The sequence below is a fragment of the Dermacentor silvarum genome, chromosome 7, assembly GCF_013339745.2.
Source record: "Dermacentor silvarum isolate Dsil-2018 chromosome 7, BIME_Dsil_1.4, whole genome shotgun sequence".
In the NCBI taxonomy this organism is placed as follows: Eukaryota; Metazoa; Arthropoda; class Arachnida; order Ixodida; family Ixodidae; genus Dermacentor; species Dermacentor silvarum.
In genome coordinates this window covers 159,417,879-159,438,520 of record NC_051160.1, presented here as the reverse complement: position 1 = coordinate 159,438,520, position 20,642 = coordinate 159,417,879, and the positions used below count along the sequence as shown (strand labels likewise).

Here is a 20,642-nt window from a genome sequence, read left to right as displayed (position 1 = left end):
GATTGCTTGAGGTATGTTTTCATCATAGCTAGCCAGCTAACACGCACAGAGTCCTAGGTGTATTTGTGCTCTATATGGCTGTGATGGCACATTTCAAGACATTGTTAGCTACATTTTTGTAGCTCTTTTTCAAAAAACGCCGACGGCAGAAATCCGCTTGGAGTTTCCATATAATTGCTATCGCAATATAAAGACCTGAAAATCTTTAATAGGATATTCTAGGCTTCAGTCAGCTGTCACATGCAGCTCATTGCTATCACAAAGTGTCGTGCTCCCGACTCATGTTAAATGCCAGCCTCACCATTAGCAGGACCTTAGCAGCCATATGAAGATGAAGAGCCTCATCACACTTGTGTGACAGGTACATTATGCATGAAGTTCATTTAGTTCAACAAGATGCATGGACCTTAGAAGCTTTGTGGTCTTTCTCTTGAAGTAAGAAGAGATGTACAGGAAGTAGTGCATTGCAAACAGGCAATATATTCAAACGTGCTTTACAAGCGTTCTGCTGACACAGTGACCATAGGTTAATTTCAAAATTATGTCATTTGTGATAATCTTTTGAGCAATAAAAAATATTACAGGTCTCTTCTTGTGGACGCTAAGAATAGAGTGCTAGTTTAACATGCATAGAAGTTCACTTATTGCATACAGGTACTTATTTCATAGTTCACTGCATAGAAGTTCATTGACGATCATCTGTCACAGCTGAGACATAGCTCTTGCCACAGTTACTATGGTTCATTATACTGTTCGTATAGCTTAGACAGAAAATTTAACCTACAATAAACCACAAAAGCTTGAAGTAATATAAGGTGCTTACTTTTGTGGCTTAAACAAGCATAATCTCTCACTGCTAATGTAACTTGTTGATGGTGCATGTTGGTTATCTTACTGATCACATATTTTGTTTTTCAGGATATATCAGCACGAAGTAGTCAGGCTTCAAGCGTTTACTATACAAAAGACAGCCTTGTTCGCTCGTCTGGGAAGGGAAATAAAATCAGTATGTAAGAATCCCTTTTCATGTGCCTTTTCTTGTTTTCATGTTGGCTGCAGTTAATATTCAGCCTGAGTGAGCCAAATCTTACAACATTAGACCTTAGTGGGATATATCCGAGACAATAAATATAGAATGGAAATTCACCTCGGACTGAATAACAATAAAGACCCAATGAAAAAACAACACGATCCAATGGATTTCCAAGAGATTCACGGTGGCCACTTTTCCATGACGACTCAGCGAATCTACAATGAAACACCACGAAAATTCCACACTTTTTGTTATTGGTGCCTCTAAATATCAATGGAAACCCAATGGAATTCCAACATTTTTTGTAAGGGTTACACCTGTCTCGCGCAAGCAGATGCCAAGATGCGACTGCAAATTTCCTAATTCCAGCAGGCCACGCACAGAAATACACCAAAACAATTTAGTATTTTCGGTTAGATAATTTATACGCCGGCGACACTAATACAACCGGATAGAATGTAGGTTTCAAAGCAAGACTGCTAAATGAAATATCTAGAAAATGTATACATACATGCACACTTACCTGTGATACACTCGTCCCCGTCTTCGCGGTTCTCAATTTCCCGCAGGAAAGATTCCACAAAGCATTCGTTCCGCTGACTTCCTGGAATATTTCTGTAGTTGCTTATTTCTTTGCTAAGAAAAATGACAAAGAAAGCAATTTTCAGTGTTATTCTTTAATAATGTATCTTAATGTAATAAACCTTACTGTAGTAAACATCTAAGTATACCGGGTGCTTCAGCGAACATATAAAAAAAAGTTTAAACGTTGTCTGTGGCAGATAGCACTATTCTAGTTCGTGAGCTGGTCTACTGGAAGAGGCGGAGATTACTTACACAAAAAACATTCAATGCTCGCTGACACAACTTGGATATAACACATCATGCGGTGATCACGCGGTGATGTGTTGAAAGTTGCTCATGAAAGCATCATGGCTGGTCACCAGGGCGTTCGACGTACTACCGATCGTATCCTCAGAGATTTCTACTGGCCTGGGATCCATGAAGACATCAAGCGTTTTGTCGGGTCTTGCGATGTGTGCCACAGGACAAAGCCAAAAGGAAAAGTTGGTGTCGCCCCCAAAGGGGCGACACCAACTTCCTTGTCCTGGCGCGTGGTCTTCCTTCTCGCTTCCTTGACGCTTCCTTGTCGTGGCGCGTGGTCTTCCTTCGCAACCACCATCACCAATTCGCTTTTTCTTGTCACCGCCACACGCCACTATCCACATCATCACACTCAGATATAGCTACCCTCCACCCAACATTCACGACTTCACTGACTATTTAGCTTAGACCACGGTATATTCGAATGTAGACTCGTGAAGGCTCATCATCAGGTTCCTGTTGAACGACCTGATGAACCCAAAACTGCAATCAGCAAACCGTTTGGCCTCTTCGAGTCCTTGCATATGCCTTTTGTATTGCGTGATGCGGCCCAAACATTTGATCGTTTTACAGACGAAGTCACCAAGGGTTCGTCGTTTTGCTTTGCCTTCATTGATGATCTCGTCGCTAGTAAGGATGCCAAGAATCACAAAGCACACCTTCGTCAACTCTTTGCTCATCTGCGTCGTCATGACCTCGGCATCAATGCTAACGCATGCCCTTCTGGGGCTCCGGAGAACGAATTTCTGGGACATCGCATCACCATGCAAGGCATCAATCCGCTGCCTGAGAAGCTACCGGCTGTCATCGACTATCCAACGCCGACGTGCGTATATGCAGCCTGCGTCGATTTCGCAGCTCCAGCAATTTTTACCATCACTTCATCCATACTGCAGACTACTGTAGACTATTGCAGCCTCTTGAAGCACTTCTTTCCATTACAAAAGGGCCACTCTACCTTGGGACAATGCCGTCGATCAGACCTTTTCCACCGTTAAGATCGACCAAACTCACCCAAGCCACACTTCTGCACCACCCTTCACAGACTGTTCTCACTAGCATTATGATGGACGCTCCTTCAGTAGCCGTGGAAGCCACTCTTCATGGGTGGCTTATTGGCGTATGGGTCCCCATCGCCTTTTTTCCCGGAGGTCGCGTTACAGTGAACCCTGTTGTAGCACTTTTTAGCGGACGCAGCTCACCGCTTATCTTGCGGTGAAGCACTTCAGGTAGTTCCTCGAAGGTCGGGAATTTGTCGTTGTGGCGAAGCGCCAAGAGACGCTTCAAGGACGACGACCAAGTGGCGTGGAAAACATGGAAGCGCCTGCACCACGGCGCCTTTATCGTGCGAAACAAGGGCGACATCTCGCTGCACGTGCGCTCGTGGCGTGGGAAAAGAAACAAAGAATAAAAAACCTTGTACTCGGCCGCGCAACGCTTGAAACAGCGAAGGTGGGCGATCGTAGCCCCGCATTTTCTGAAAGTGCGCGCGCACTTTTAATCTTATTACTCATGATGATGATAATTTCTTTTCGCGCGTATCGGACTTAGCCCGTCACTGAGCGTTGCATAGCGCAGCTTGCAACAACGACACCGCGTACCAGGTTACCCGCTCCGTGAATGCATCTCTCTCTCGCTCTCATAGCGCGCAAAACCTCTTCACCTCGCAGAGCACGAGCGTACGAACGCGCCAGCTGTGGACGAAAACGACGACGCTCGAACGCAATCATATGGTTCGCATAAATGCATGGGCTGGATGCGTGGCTGTATAGCCTAGTGGTTACGACGCTCGCCTTGGAACCGGGGTTACGCGGGCTCGAATTCCGCCTCGGCAAGGAAGTTTATTTTATTTTCTTGGTAGTTTATTCATACGCGCCACAAATTACGGCTGGCTTTAGACAGCTTCGCTGTTAAGAACTCGGTGCTCGAATGGCCCATTGAGCGAAGTGCAGCTTCACTGACGTGAAACCTGGGGAGGTGCGAAGCATGCAGTGATGCACCGCTATTGGGCTCATACTGCCTTAAGCAATGGCTCGTAACCCCGTAAACGCGGCCTCCCTATTACGACGACAGAAGAGAAGTGAAATTCTACAATGGAATGATGAACGGCAATGCAGCCAGCTGTAGAAGACGACGACCAACGCGGGAGCAGTGGCACGAGCGCGTGCCGAGCGCGAGCACGAGCCGCTTGCTTACCTACGACGACGACGATTACAACAGGAGACGTCGACAGCCCGGGCGCATAAGGTGTTCCGCACCTCAAGAATTTGCCTAGCTTGTACTATAACATCATCATCATCATCAGCCTATATTTATGTCCACTGCAGGAGGAAGGCCTCTCCCTGCGATCTCCAATTACTCTTGTCTTGTGCTAGCGTATTCCAACTTGCGCCTGCGAATTTCCTAACTTCATCATCCCACCTGACTTTCTGCCGTCCTCGACTGCGTTTCCCTTCTCTTGGTATCCATTCTGTAACCCTAATGGTCCACCGGTTATCCATCACTATATAGTGGTTCTTAAAAAAGGGAGAGAAAAGTACAGCGCCGTAACTGCCTCTCGCGAGAGGGCACCTCAACAGCGCTGTGCGGGTAGGGGGGTGAGGGAGAGATAGGGAGACAGTAGAAAGTGAGTGCAGGAGAGAAAGAAAAAAAAATAACCGAGCGGTAAGTCATGAAAGCGAAGGTGGCACGACTCGCAGTCGCGAGCACAGGTTAGTGTCCTCCAAGAATTCCAGTAGCGCCGAGAAAGCGCGCCTGGCGGTGGAGGAGGGTGCCGCCGGTAATAAGAGCCCCTGCGTGGTGTCGCATGGCAGCCCCAGACGGCGGTAGGCAGCGACGAGCACGCCACGCTCGATCGTTGCGCGGGGCAACGTAGGAGCGTCTTGACGTCGGCGCACGAACTGCAAAGCAGCGAACCGCCACCCGTCAACCGGTTCATCCTGTCTGCGGTGCGGCAGCAGCCGATGCGGAAACGCAGCAGCAGAGCACGATCACGTCGGCTCAAACCCCTGCGCGGCAGCAGCTTAGGGAACTGCCGCAGGCGACGTGAGGATCCGGGTGGCGTGTTCGCAGGTAGTCGGCCACGTATTGGCGGGCAACGTCGAAGGCCGTCACCACGAGCGACCGGTGCACCGCCGAGGTATGAGCCTCCTTTGCGAGCCGGTTTGCTTCGTCGTTTCCGTGCAGGCGAACGTGGGAAGGTACCCACTGGAATACGAGGTCACATCCCAGCTCACACACGCCGTCCAGCTTACGGTGGAGCTGCTGGATGCGGAGGGGGCGGGAGCCACGCACACGACGGGCCAGGGCCGACCAGGCTGGTGAATTCGGCGACGCGGCGCCCCACGCCGGAGTTGGGCAGGGAGCGAAGTCGGTCCACCAGCAGCTGGCCATGCGGCGATCGGTGCATGCACTCGATGTTGTTGAGTGCCCTCCCTTCCGCACGCAGAGAGACGGGGGTCTCGCCAGCCTCGGCAAGAGTGGCGCCCACTTGCGACGAATATGAGAGGGACAGGACCTGTCGGACGACGGCTCGATGATCCGCGTCCAGTGCCCTCCACTTCAATGGGTGAAGCTCAGCAAGTGGCTGGCCGTACAGGACTCTCGCCGAGGCCACCGCGTTGTACATCCGCAGGGCGAGGGACGGCGAACATCCCTGGCCACGGGCCATGAGAGAGCGCGCCACCCGCCTGGACCTCTTGCGAAGAGCAGCAACTGCAGGCTGTCAGCTGAGCCGGTGGTCGAACAGGAGGCCGAGGTATCGCAATCGCCTTCGCCACGGGAGGAACGCACCACGGAGGGAGAGACACGGGATCTCAAGGCGGCCCCCGTAGCGAGGGTGCACTAGGAGTGCCTCTGTCTTTGCTGCCGACAGGGTGAGGCCGATGCCGCCGATGTACGCGTCGACTGCGTCGAGCGCGGACTGCACACACCCGCGCACCACATAGCCCTTCCCCGTGGGGCCCAAGGCGAACAGTGCGATGTCGTCCGCGTCCACCGCGAAGCGGACCTTGTACGCCGGCAGCTGGGGGACGTAGTCGCCGATGCGCGCGAGCGCGAGGTTAAACAGGAACGGGCTCAGCACACTGCCCTGGGGCACACCACTGTGACAGCGCGCGGCTGGCCCCACTCGCACACGCATCGTACGACCACTGAGGAAAGCCCCCACATAGTCGAGCATCCTCCCGGAGACTCCCATGGCACTGAGCGCATCGAGGATGGTGTCATGCGGCAGCTGGTCGAATGCGCTCACCACGGCGAGGAGGATGATGTAGCTCGCGTCGCCACGGTGCTTGGCCTCCTCTCGTGACGAGATGACATCGGCCAGGGAGTCGGCGGTGGCACGGAGTCGACGGAATCCGCATTGCTCGGCCACCAAAATGTCGAGTGCCGCAGCTATCCATTCGAGGCGCCGTTGCGCCATCGCCTCGAGTACCTTGCCTGCGGCAGATGTGAAGGACACTGGCCGGTATGAGGCAGGGTTGCTGGATGGTTTGCCGTTTTTGAGTAGTGGCACAACCACTGCCTCATTCCATTCCTTCGGGATGCGGCCAGTTCACCAGACCTCGTTGAAGGCGTCCAGCAGTAGATGAAGCTGGCCGCTGTCAAAGTTCCGCAGCATCTGGTACGTGATGCCGTCGGAACCAGGGGCAGAGAGGCGCTTCCGTGACGCGAGCACCACGCGCAGCTCACCGATCGAAAAATCAGCTGCGCACAGCGCGTCAACATCTGCCAGGGTGCCGGCTGCCGGAAAGTAGCGCCGCGGGGACATAAGCTCTCGCCGGGGGTGGTGCTGCGGCTGCAGGACCTCTGTTGACTTCGCTGAGACCGCCGGTAGCGGGCAGAATGTGGTCGCGAGCAGCTCAGCGAGCTGCGCGTTGGTAATGCCGCGTGCCACCGCGATGGAAAGTGCGGGGCAGCGCGGCATTCAGGACCGCAGGATCGCGCCCAGGATTCCCCACGGGCGCGAGCGAGCGCGCGCATCGTCAAGCGAGTAGCACAGGCTGGACCAGCTCGCACTGCGGCGCTGCCTCGCATGGCGACGGCAGACTGCGTTCAGGCGGTTATGGACAGTCCAGTGCTCTCGCCGGCCGGTGCGCATTGCCTTACGCTCCGCCCTGCGACGCGCAGCTCGCAAGTTGAGCTGCTTTATGTCCGGCACAGGTGTACCAGCCGGCACCACACAGCGGGTCGTGGCCGCTCGCACACACTCGGCGATGTGTCGGAAGAGGCCGCCTTCCGAGACTGGCACTGCAGCACACAGTTCCCGAAAACGCAGCCAATTCACCACACTGTAGCTTCTCGTCGGGAGGTGGGCGGCGGTGTGAGGCACGAGGAAGATCGGGTAGTGGTGAGAACCCCGCATGTCGGAGCTGCGACGCCAGATGTAGTGGCAGCGCTCCGACACCCGCGAGAGGTCGATCGCACTCCCCGCACAGCCGCGGCGAGCGAACGTGGCACTACCGGTGTTGGCGACAAGCAGGCCAGCCCGCAGCAGCACGTCCAGCAGTCTGCGGCCATTGTCGTCGTCGCGGCTGGAGCCCCACGCAGTGTGATGCGAGTTGAAGTCCCCTCCGCGCACACCTCCAGATCACCACCAACACGATCGGACAGGCGGCCCACGAGCTCAGTGTCCCAGCGCCTACCGGGCCGAACGTAAACACTGGCGACGCACGTGTCGGTGGCGCCCACGCGCACGGTCACCGCCACGCACACGAAATTTCCGCACGACAAGTCCTCCACGCCCACCACGGCCTGGGCGAGGTCAGCACGCACGTAGAGTGATGCGCGCGACCGGCCGGCCGGGTGCGAGGCATCGGCTCACGGACTGGCCGTGCATGGCGCCTGCTGGCAGCTGGTGGCGCTATGGTACGCCACGAAGCCCGGCAGGTTGAGCTCTCCCGCGCACACGCACGTTTCCTGCAAAGCAAGAACGTCGCACTCGTCGAGGAGTGCGACGTTCCCATCTGCGAGCTCAGGATGACGGCGGCGCATCGAACGCACGTTCCACTGAACGATGCGCGGCCGTTGTTCCCTGGGCGTACTAGCCATGCTGGACCAGGGCGTCATGCATTGCCAGTGCCGCCACACACATGTGACGCGCCGGCGAGTCGGCGGGTACCAATTCGAGGAGGGAACGAAGTGCCGAGGCGAGCGCCGTCACCACGAGCACGCTTGTAACCGGTGCCGTCGCTCCGGGGGGCTGCACCGGGTTGTTGTCGGTGGCGGGCGGTTCACCCGCGCCGCGGCTGATGCTGCTGTGTGCTTGTGTGCCGCCGGTGAGGGCCGCAGAGTAGGAGAGCCCTGGCTGCCGGTGCAATGAAAGTGGCTGCGACTTGGTGGCCCGCTGGCCGGCGGGTCGTTGCTTGGAGGAATTGGTCGCTGCAGAGCCGCTTTTCCGCGCGAGCTCCAGCGCTGGTTTACGCGTGATGCGCGGCTTGGTCGTCCTCTGCACCGTTGTCGGAGGCCGCCATGGCGTCGCGTTCAGGGCGGCCGCGTCGACCGTGCTGGGAAGGAGGCACAGCGGTGTTCCGGATTGTCCCGGATCTCAGCAACCGTGGCGAATTTCCATCGCTTGGCTGGAGAGCCATCAAGGCAAAGGCATGCCGAAGCGCCTATTCCCTGTGGAGCCCTAAAAAGGGCTACGCTCAAGAGCGCTGTCTTGGGAGCAGGACACGAGTGGGCATGGTGAGGCCGAGCCTTGAAGACTCGGGAGCAAAGAAAAACGTGTCGACCCTTAGGGAGTCGAGCGCCGTTTTTGGCCTAGCTTGCACTGCAGGCGCCATGCTAAAGAGACAGCGGAGTTGATGGGCACCTAGCTAGTCTTGGCATTTGGGATAGACTAAGAACAACCAAGACATCCCCAGCATTTTCCGGAATATATTAATTATTGATCAATTATCGATTAGCTATTGAGTGGCTATCGATTGGCTATCGCAAGGTATTGGTCACGTATTTGGTCTAGGCTAAGCCATCCCAAGTCACCCCCAGCATTTCCTGGAAATAATTGATTATTGATCGATTATAGATTAGCTATTTATTGGCCTATAGGAGTTGGCTAGGAAACACTTAAGAACACGTTCTTAAATTCGTTATTATACAAAAGTGTTATGTGCCTCAGTAGTCTATACGCGTTCATCTTAACATTTGTATCACACCCATGTTGAAGGTCGCTCTGTATTTTTATTGGATTTCTCGTTGCTTTTCGGGTGCACCCGTGTGTCTGATATATATATAAGTTCGGCGTTCGTTTCATTAAATAAACAGTTGTAAGTACCCCTTCGTGGTGTCTCTTCGTCTCGTGTGTTTTTGCAGTAACTTCCCAAATACTAGACCAGCATACGTGCTTACATGGTCCGACGCGTGTGAAGTTGAAAAGCCCGCAGAAGTGGCTGCCGAGGGTGATGCCCACGAAACCGACTATGTCCATATTGAAAGATAGAGGGGCACCAACTCTGAGCTACACATTCGCGGCCCCCTAAATAACAAAAACAGAAACGTGTAGGTTGGAACGGAGTTAACGCTAAATTGCCGCGTAGTTCATGTCGCTGTGTTGGCGGCGGCAGCAGATGCCTGCGTCACCCGATTGCTTCGCAATGCAAGTTGCTCATCTTCAACAGCGACTGCCGGCGCAAACAGGTGGTGCACTGTCCAATCTGCTTGCACTGCTGGTTGTCACTCGTTACCAGACCGCCATGTGCGACGACGAAAGTGAGCTGTTTACGAGCTCGCGTTAATGATCCAGCGTATCTCGATATGCAATATGTATTTCTGTTCTTGTACGAGAACGTGTACTGCTTGTCTTCTGCCAATAAAGTCGCAGGTTCCTTTCAATCACTTGTGGCTTGTTTTTATGGGCGTCAGTAGAGGCTTTTTGGTCCCCTGACCATTAGAACGCAAAAACTACGCGGCATCAAAGCAATGAGGCGTGCCGCAACGCCAGCCGGGCGAGCGCGGGGCGTACCAGCGTACGCTACCGGTAAAAAGCGGCCATATTGAATTATGTAGTAGTACAGAATATTGTTAAGCACGCTGGCGGACAAGAGCTCGCGTGCAATTACTTAGCAGCACCATCTGTCTTATTCCTACGTAAGTTCCATGCGCTGCCACTTCTTATTTTCGTGCCACTGTGGAAGGTACAGTTTCCCTTCTCTAAGAAGAAGAAGAAAACGTTTATTGATCAAAAGCATTTTGGTGGAATGATCGGAGCCCCTTTAGTCCAGGGCCCCATTAACTCTAAAGTTGGTACTTTATTCTATGGTACGGCGCGCGGCGACGACTTTATCGCCGTTGGACTTTACTCGGAACCTCACGGCAACGGCGACGCCGACGACAGGAATGCGTTTGGAGAGTCCATATAATTGCTCTCGCAATCAAATCAAGCGTTGCGTCACTGCCGTCCTGCAGTGGCAGCGGAGGTTGTGGCGACAGACGTAGAGAAAGATAGGTGGCGTGATGTGGGGAGGGCTACGCTAGTCCGCGGCGTCAGCAGTTGAGGTAAGTCCACGGTACCGGCATGTCTGAGAGGAATCACCGCTCCTGCAAGGAGCGATGGCGAGCGGCTACAAGTAAGGCTCGATGCGATGCTCCCTTGGGTGTTTTCGCCACTGACACTGGAGGCATGATTACCCCGCGACGAAGGGCCGCTCTTCGTCAAGTGCGTTTTAGTACGTCAAGTGCTAGGTTTTCCAAATGCGCTCGTAAGAATTACTACGCTCTTATATAATCATAGTGGCTTGCAAACAGTGCGCGATAGCAATAGATGCAACTACGCGGATGGATGGATTGATAGATGGCGGGCGGATGCCATGTAGCTAGACAGAACCAAGGTAATGCTGTTTGCCGTCGCTTGGAGATACTCAGATTATTTTTTGCATTCCACCTGACTAGATAATTAGTCACTTATCTTCACGAATCTTCTTGGCAGCACATTTTGAAACATGAGAATCGTGCATCAAGCCACACCTACCTCATGTAATCCGTAAATTCTTTAATGTTGCTTGATATGGCCGAACTGTCTCTTTTCAAGGAGAGACGCTGAGACAGCCACTTAAGCCAGGCGGGCAGATCTTCCAAGGAGAACTCCAGGCCTACCCCAGAAAAAGCCACCACGAGCCTAGCCATTCGTTCCAGCTTCGGATCGTCCAGGTCGTAGCGGGTCCCGACCAAGTAGAAGAGAATATTGTTCAGCACGCTGGCGGACAAGAGCTCGCGTGCAATTACTGGCTTCCCGCCTAGCGCGTTGAGCTTCTTCACCAAGTGATGTGCTTCTTCCTGCACAGTGCACGGTGTTTTCACACTAATTATTCAAACATTTTAAGACGAAAAGCTACTATGAGCAAATTAATTTTTGGAGCATTTATGTGTCATGTTTCTGGCCTTCATTGCATCCACCCACTACATACAGTGTACCCTAGCTGTGAGACACCAAGATCGATTTAAACATATATGGATGCCATGTAGCTAGACAGAACCAAGGTAATGTTGTTTGCCGTCGCTTGGAGATACTCAGATTATTTTTGCATTCCACCTGACTAGATAATTAGTTTCAATTAATTATTCAACATCCTAAATATTACAACTAGGTGATTAGTATCAAAGAGGAAATTGTCGAGCAATAGGAAAAAGGCCCAATACAGCTTTCTGTTGCTCAATACGTGCTGCATTAAAGTCTTTTGCTGAGCGTGAAGGAAGCCCGCGAATACATGCAAAGTGCCTCGAGCGGCCAGTCGCGCGGTAATTTTTACGGCAATAATATCAATTTCGGAAGACTAGTTTGCGAATTATTTTTAATAGGCTGCATGGGTACAATCATGGGCCATTATTTTTATCGCAGATTTAAAGCCTATCGTATTTTATGCGTCCCCATTGAAAATGCTTCGGGATAACACCTAGTTGTGATAAAATTAGAAAATTTCACAATTATTGACGCCCCCTTCCCTCGCGGTTAATTACGCCCTATTTATAATTGCGTTTTTTTGTTCTTGTTTGAAACTATTATTGTGTAACTATACTGTATTAGCTCTCCCCTATGTAATACCCTATTTGAGGGTATTTAGGGGTACTTTGAATAAAAATAAAATAAAACCTAGAAACTTCAACGGCTAATCAGGCACCATATCAAATAAGCTTGCAGAGCGAAAAAAAAATCACTAGCCTTTCTCCTGTCGAGAAAATGGGGGTAATAGAAGCTTGCCGTGTGTTTATCTGACCTTCGTGATGATTTTCTTTCTTTGTTTTTCTCTCTCTCTCTTTCCTTTTTCTTTCTTTCTTTCTCTCTTTATTTTTCTTTCTCTCTCTTTATTTCTTTCCTTCTCTCCTTTTCTCCCTTTCTTTCTCTTTCTGTTTCTTTGTTTCTGTCTCTTTCTCTCTCTCTTTCTTCCTCTCTCTCCTTCTTTTTCTTTCTTTTTCTCGCTTTCTCTTTCTTCCTCTTTATTTTTCTCTCATTCTTTCACTCTTTTTTGTCCGTGGTATGTGCCATTGAGCTTGGACCTTTTCGGCACCTGTGTGTGTTTTAACCCCCTGTGTGGTGGTTATGCGGACTTCGAGCATGTCCTGTGGGGCTGCGCATTTGCCGGTCCCCCTTTCACCCAAGAGGAAATGATGATGCTTATTAAGGCCCAGGATCAGACCTCTCAAATCCTGGCAGTCCAGAGGGCCCGCGAGAGGGCCATCAGGTTTGACCTGATGGTCGCCGAGTGGGCCTAGCCAGGTGACGTCGAGTTTACTCGCGTCTATTGTGGACCCAATAAAGTTCACTCACTCACTCACTCACTATCTCCAGGATCGGCCCACTTTTCAACGTTGCACTGCCGCCGGCACTACCACCACGACCACCGCCGACACTTGCGAGCCTATAAAGCTTTGCTTAAAAACCAGTCCCAATATTACGGGACGCTTCCGGCTCGTCCCGTAAAACAAGTGGATGGCGATGATTGGGTGATGGCAAAGCACTGCAACTACTGAAACGGCCCGGCCCGTCTTGGCAGGTGCTTGCTAGGCAAAACGAACCATGTGAGCATACGCATTGACTGGTTGTGACGTCACTTCCAAATCTTGGCGCACTTATCGTCACGGGGCGATTACATCTGATGTGAAAGTGGTGTTGTCTTGCTTGCGCTTTCCGCGCGATTGCTTTGAATTTTGGGGTTTTACGTGCCAAAACCACGATTTCATTATGAGACACGCCGTAGTGGGGGACTCCGGATTAATTTTGACGACCAGGGTATCTTAAACATGACCTCAATGCACGGGACACGGGCGTTTTTTGCATTTCGGCCTCATCGCAATGCGGCCGCTGCCACCGCGGTTTGATCGTGCTACCTCTCGATTAGCAGCGCATGCAACAACATATCCTCTAAGCCACTGCAGCGGCGTCGCACGCTCGGTTTAAGCTATTTCATGAACTGTGCGGCGAAATACGATGATGATTAACTTGAGTTGGATTGTCGAGATTCTTCGGGACATTGGAGACAATTACAATTTGACGGCCTACAAATGTTTCATATAAAAATCTGCGATGAAGGGTTTACTAAACAAAGTTATTTCACGAAATTGAGTTAATTATTCTATTGAAATTAACGTTATTCGTAGCAATGTATGTCCGTTTCGCCTAGCGTTGGCTCCGATAAAAAACTGGGTTCGCTATGCTCATAGACTTTTTATTTAAAAATATATATTGCATAAAAGTATCCTCTAGCTGCGGGGAAATAATTGAGCCTTGATTGTGTTGTTTTAGTCTGCAATATATTAAATCCGACATAACGTGTGGACTCCGTGAACGAAAAAATTCAATACACGGGGCATTAAATCACAGCAGGCTTGCCTGTAAATGTGAATGCATTGACTCCTTTCCGAAGCCAAGGTCGGCCAATATCTTCATGCACACTCGTCTGTTCTCGTGCCAGTGGTCGCCATTGATACTGCCGAACCCTGCGTTTAATATCAAGCCATAGTTAGCATAGAAAATAGGGTGGTCGATTGGGCAAGTTGGAGATTCATAATCGTGAGTACACAGCGCGGAGGTTAAATATTGACAACAATTGACAAGAAGCGCTGCCTACCAACGGAAGTTTTATTACCTTTATGCAAAATTTGTACAAAGGAGTAAAATAGCTATCTGCAAAAGATGAACTAAAGAGGAGGGCTGACTTGCGCTTGTTGAACTTGTATTATAATTATGGTAATAAAGCGCAAAGTAATTCACGGGAGAACCAAGGTAGCTGTGCCATCCTTGTAGATAATTGCTAAGATGTTCACGTATGTCTCTTGTACTCCTTGATTACGCAATGCCTCTATGACTGCTCGTATCTCTACTGAATCAAATGCATTTTCAGAATCTATGAAAGCCATATAGAGAGGTTGATTGTAATCCACAGATTTCCCTATAACCTGATTTATGACATGGATATTATCCATCGTAGAATATCCCTTCCTGAAGCCAGCCTGTTCTCTTGGTTGGCTGAAGTCAAGAGTTGCCCTGATTCTATTGGAAACTATCTTGGTGAATATTTTATACAATATGAAAGCAAGCTAATGGGTCTATAATTCTTCAATTCTTTAACGCCTCCCTTCTTATGGATTAGTATAATGTTGGCGTTCTTCCAGCTCTCTGGTACACTTGAAGTTGTGAGGCATTGCCTATAAAGGGCCGCAAGCTTTTCAAGCATGATATGTCTTCCATCTTTGATTAAATCTACTGTTATTCCATCTTCTCCAGCAGCTTTTCCCCTGGTCATGTCTTTCAAGGCCCTTCTAACTTCATCGCTAGTTATAGGAGGAGCCTCTGTATCCGGCTCATCACTATTTCGAATAAAAGTAGCTTGGCTGTTTTGGGCACTGTACAGGTCAATATAGAATTCTTCCGCTGATTTTACTATGTCATCGAAATTGCTGATGATATTACCGCGCTCATCTTTCAGTGCAGGTGCAAGTTGGAATACGCTAGCGCAAGACAAGGGTAATTGGAGATCGCAGGCAGAGGCCTTCGTCTTGCAGTGGACTAAAACTATAGGCTGATGATGATGATGATGAATTCACGGGCACTAAGGAACACAGCGGACAAGGACGGACGCTACTAGCAACTGTTTATTCTCGCGTCACCCACTGATATTTGCACAATTTGTAGCGAATGCGTGCAATCGCATGACGAGGGACAGCGACGCTACACAAGGCTCGCTCGTATCAAAAAGCGGCTTGCATGAATTCCTACTTAGGTGAATGCAAGCTTATTGATGTTTCGCTAATACAAATAGAGGAATTTTTTGATAAAGAATGCCTCTAAAGCAAACTGAGACATTAAACTTTAGCTGCTGCTTAGGATCTTTGGCTCCCGAGTTCGTGGTTTGCAGCCACAAGCAGAAACGTGCGCGACCAGAAGTGCGTGCGTATCCTCTTTACTTTTTCAGCATACCATCTAGGATGGTCATTAACACAGCTTGCCGTCCGGCTGATGTAGATTTTCAAACATGACATTGGGATAGAGTAAATGACTCTAGTGTTGCAATTTTACAAAGGGATACTTATGCCCTGTTGTGCATTGACGTTTAAATTGGGCGCAGATCTGAGAACTGAGTTTTTTCAACGTATTAGTAACTGGGAAAACCAGAAGATCATGTCTGTCTACAACCTTCTTGAGGTTGTGTGAAGTCTTGTGAATTTACGGCATGACCTCTGACCTCCCCTTCAAGCGCTGGGACTGTGCCCCATCTCTTATTGTTCCAGGTTTCACTCCTTGCAAGAGAGACTCGGCAACACCAAGAACGACCGTCGTAGGGAAGCTCGCACCCAAAAAGGGGGCCTACTTGGAAATCAAAGCTACCCTGCCGGACATGCGGGCACGACTTGCGGACCGCTGAAACCATATATTGCTATGGAACAGCCCTTTTCACTATCTTAGGGTGGGTGGGGTCAAACGGCAGGAGCCCTTTCTTGACACGTGGTAAGTACGCGCAACATGCGTGGTCAACTTTAACTTCAATTTAAGTTCCAGAAATTGCAACCCATACACGTCAGAAATCCAGCCCGTCAAAACCAGCCCTAGCCCGAGCTGACTAGAAGCGTTTAAAATAGAAGTAGGGGATGTAAGGGCACCCTCCTCTGGTAAATAAAAGAAAAGTCATTAACATGTCGAAAAATTCATTATTTCCCACCATTATTGAAAAACATTCACCGACTGACGAGTCAGTAGCAAAAAACAAAACAAGAGATGCCCAAAGCAATGTAAAGTTTCATCAAAACTGCCGCCCGTACGTGCGACTACCATATCCCAAAAAGTCGATCTCTGTGTGACAGGGTAGTGGGTGGCTCTCTGACGCATGCAATTTGTTCTGGCGCCAATTGTGACACTTCAATTATGACATCGATACTATAATCCCCGTGCTTGTACATAACTGAGGTTCTTTCAAACCAAGCAGTACAATCGCACGTGCTAGTATGATGTGCCAAAGCCTTCGCCGTTGCGCACATTGCCCACGCATTCACGCATGCGCTCATTCAGGCATCGGCCAGTCTGCCCTCGTAACAAGCTCGACACGAAAGAGGAATTCTTTACACAAACTTATGTGTATAGGCAACATACTTGGTCCTGTGTATGAACCTACAGAAGCCTTTAGGCTTTTCTTCAAAGCACTTATATATTTATTCCCTGAAAGCTTAGATATCTTGTTGTGGCGCTGAAAGAAGACACCCCCGCCTTGGTCGACCTTCTTCAAGCAATGGAACACCTGATGCTTGAATGCTTTCACTGCGCTTTTGTCGCGCTTTCGTAGCTAATAAAACTTGAGTAGGTAGTCAGCGCTTGTTCTTGTCAATTGTGTTGTCCACGTTTTGCCTGCAGGCGGTACATTGACCATTAAGAATTAAGATTGGTCCGAAAGCTGCTTCATATGTCCAAACAGAATGTTTATCAGATGTGTGAGGTTCTTGACCAGTGTATTAGTTTGGGAATTCTTCATAAAATTGCGAGGCATGAATGGTGGGTTTTCAATCCCGGGCGCAGGGAAATTATACTTCTTTTGGCAACACCACTGGTTAAACAGAAATAATTATTCAGGAGAAATAACAAACACACCACAAATCAAATAAGTGTGTGGAGGGGGGGGGGGAGGGGAGGGCAGACACGAGAGAAGCGCTGTTAACCTGTCGACAAACAGCAACATCTCGCCCTAGTACTTCGAAGTTGATGTTGCGAGGTAAGGAAACGTCAATGACACCAAAGACATGTTGCATGCCATGTTGCTTCTTCTAGAGAACTTGTTTTCATTAGAAGTTTCTATTCGCTGCGTGCATAGGCTTCAGTATCAAGTTGCCGGAAAGCTAAGGCAAATATTATTCATAAATAAATCTTGTCGAGAGATTAGCTCTAACCTTGAAAAAATTTGTTAAGTAGATCTTCTGAATATTTCACCCGAAATAATTAAATACACTGAAAACAGGCACTATACACGGACTTCGTACATGGAAGGCATTTTATTCGGTACAGCGTGGAAGCTTGGGCGTGTTGGTGATTCATTGCCGAAAACACAGCGCAAAAAAAACACACGGACACGAGAGAGCGACACGCACACAGCGCTGTGTGCGTGTCGCTCTCTCGTGTCCGTGTGTTTTTTTTTTGCGCTGTGTTTTCGGCAATGATTCGGTACGTCATGAACTCCTACTATAGAGATTAAGCAAATACAGTCCATGTGGAGTCGTTCTTAAGTTGCTGAGAGACTATTTAACCAACCACCATCAATACGTTCTCATAAATAAGAGTGTATCATCTTACGACGATATAACTAGAGCAGTACGGCAGGGGTCAATATTGGCCCTGCACTGTGCACCATCCATATTGGCCAGCGTAGTATTTTGTTTTCCAGTGACCATCTTCCCCCGCAGAAGACTGGTACAGAGGTATCGCTAAGTGCAAAATGTTCCTTTCCGTATTGCAGCTCTCTGGAATGTTGTCGCTGGTTCTATAGCGAACGAACGTTGTCTAATCAGATTATATGCGTCACGCAATTATTGTTGCGCATTCTTGAGCACACGTTATATACCGGCAGCATTTTAAAGCGTGCCATTTATTTTTATTTAGTCATTACCGCTTTGAAGTGGCGTTCAAGAATAAAACAATACCACAACTGCTAGTCACTAAACGTTTATTGGGTGAACTTGTGCCCACCAAAAAACTAACAATCATGCACCAGGCTAGCGGTGAGTACAGGCGGTGATCGTCAAAATCTGAACAGCGGATCAGATGCTTGGGGTCTGAACCTCAAACTTTCAAGCGTAATCGCTGGTGCTCGCATAAGTTCTAGAATGTACGCCAGTATTCGCGTCGCGTACAGAATTTGATCACAGAAGCCTCGGTGACAACCAAGGCAACGGATAGAATCGTCGATAACACTTGAGAAACTTCTAATACAGAAAGGTGCGTCTTGCGCTGAGCGATAACCTTTAAGATTGGTTAGCCGGCGAAACGCAATCACCGGATAAAGATAAACAAGCGCGCTTGTCAATGACCCATTCTTCAAACACTCTGAGAACAGTTGTACTCATTGGGACGTATTTTTGTTACACAAAAATGATTGTCATCTGTCTAGCGTGGCTTTCCTCACTTTACGTGGCGCACCCGGTACTTTCAGGTCATGAACGACAAGCTCGTTATGAGCGTGATGCAGCGTTCTTGACAGAAAATTAGCAAGCGCAGAGTTTTTAAGAAAGGAATGAAAGCAAGGCAGAGGACGATTAATGTTTTCTGACAAAAATAAACCCCAGCTTTTAGAGTGACAAGGATCGTCCCAATGCTACAAAAATAACACGAGAGCAAAAAACAGTAGTACACTCTTAGCACGGTAACGTTTACTAAAGGGGTATATTCTCACAAATTTGTGCACCTATAAAATAAAAGTTACATAGTAACTTTTATTTAAGTAACCTTTAATGAAGGGTACACTCTCACCAACGTGTAACCTATAAAATAAAAGGCTACGTGTACCTATACTAAAAGTTACTATATAGTAACCTTTAGTATAGGTACGCGTAGCCTTTTTGTATGTAACCTTTCATATAGGCATAGTCTTGCAAGGCTTCGCACGTGCGTCCTTCTGCGCATGTACATGAATTTAGGACATTGATTCTTCGGCCAACCACCAAACTTCAGCGCAATGCACTAGCGTAACTCACTGAACAGAACTTCATAAAAATTCTCCTTCAAGTGATCGGCCGAATTTCTACAACTTTCGGTTACCAACGTCAGGAGGATGCACTCTTCTGAAAATATAGGCATTTAAGGCACTTAGTCATAACTTCTATGCTGCGTTATATTTGCGCTTTGGTCAAGGTTAAATCACTGCTGTAACTCAGCAGGTAATGTATGATTAAGCGCCGTAAAAGCTTATGTTATCGGAAAAAGGTATCCTTTCGACGTAGCCAACGGAAAGTTGTTGAAATTCGGCTGATCTTCCGAAATACACTTTTTCTGAAAACGCTGCTCAGTGAGTTACGCTAGTGCCCTGCAGTGAAGTTCAATGGATGGCTGAAGGAGCAATGCACAAAATTCATGTGCGTGCGCAGAAGGACGTGCGGGTGAAAACGTGCAAGACTGGATGCCTATACGAAAGATTACAGAAAAAAGGTTCCTAAATATGGCCGCAGGGGTTATGCCCTAATTTCTTAGACATGACTCATTGTCTAAAACCAAAAAGATATTCAGGTTTTAAGACAAAATGACATTTTATTGCTGTGAAAACTTCATAGTGGTGACAGACACCATTTGCGCGATACTCAATACATTTGGGAAGAAAATTTTACTAATTAGCTTTTTCATTTCTTTGGGAACATGTAATTGCACATTGAAGGCAGCTAGTACTAAAAGCATACCGATTTGCCATAATTGTGCCTGGCACCAAGTTCGAGAAATTGAATCTGCAATGAAGTGCGTTGCTGTTTCAGTTATTCTTTCTGCACAACCTGCAGCAAAGTTCTGTAAATATCTCAGTTGGAACAGCAATGCATTTTATGGCATGTTCGCAGTATGTGTTTTTGAGACTATTCTGTGGCAGAATGCTTCCTGCAACCGGATATGGCGTGCTGATTGACCAGCTCTGCCGTTAACCGCGATTGTTTATTTACATGCTAATCAGTCAAACATTGGCGCCATTCGTACTAATGATTATTATTGAAATTATGTTGCGATTATAAAACTTGTTCAGCAGAAATCATAACCTCGCTACACCAAATAATATCACAGGCAATGCCTGATAATTCCTCAAATGGCCCTGCTAAGCTAGCCTCAACATTTCGTCTGAAATTATCTTTTTTTTTAATATTCATGGACAGACTGGTTAACAACGTATAAACCTTTGCCACCTTGCTATTTTACAGCGCAGCTCATTTACACAAGGCAGCTTCCAGGAATTAGTATAATGCACAATGCATCAAGAGTTGTACCTTTTGAAATAAGCTGGCACATAATTGGTAATTTTGGGTTAAATGCGCAAAACACAAAACAATTTATGAAATACACAGTATGTTGCTTTTGTATACTGGTGAATGCATTGTATAAAGGTTCGTCCGGCAACATTTTTCTTTGCTGCGGACCATGTTAAAAGTTTTTTGCAAAAAGTATCACGTCGTCATCACATGACAATGAGATTTCTAATAATTATATTTTGCACAAGTGGTAAGCACATCTGAAATGGCGGAACAATTCAGAATGAATACGCATTTCTGCATGCAACATTTC

At 48.6% G+C, this 20,642-nt stretch overlaps 1 protein-coding gene across 1 annotated transcript in view; it reads right to left on the bottom strand.

Moving 5' to 3' along the window:
- The window catches only part of LOC119459311 (cytochrome P450 2J4-like), a 644,696-nt gene that overhangs the window by 527,217 nt on the left and 96,837 nt on the right, over positions 1-20,642 (bottom strand). The window contains exons 4-6 of the mRNA XM_049671318.1: positions 13,743-13,849; positions 10,887-11,191; positions 1,557-1,669 (exon numbers count right to left, since the gene is read on the bottom strand). Coding sequence (XP_049527275.1) covers positions 1,557-1,669; positions 10,887-11,191; positions 13,743-13,849 — 525 coding nt within the window. The remainder of the gene's footprint in view (positions 1-1,556; positions 1,670-10,886; positions 11,192-13,742; positions 13,850-20,642) is intronic.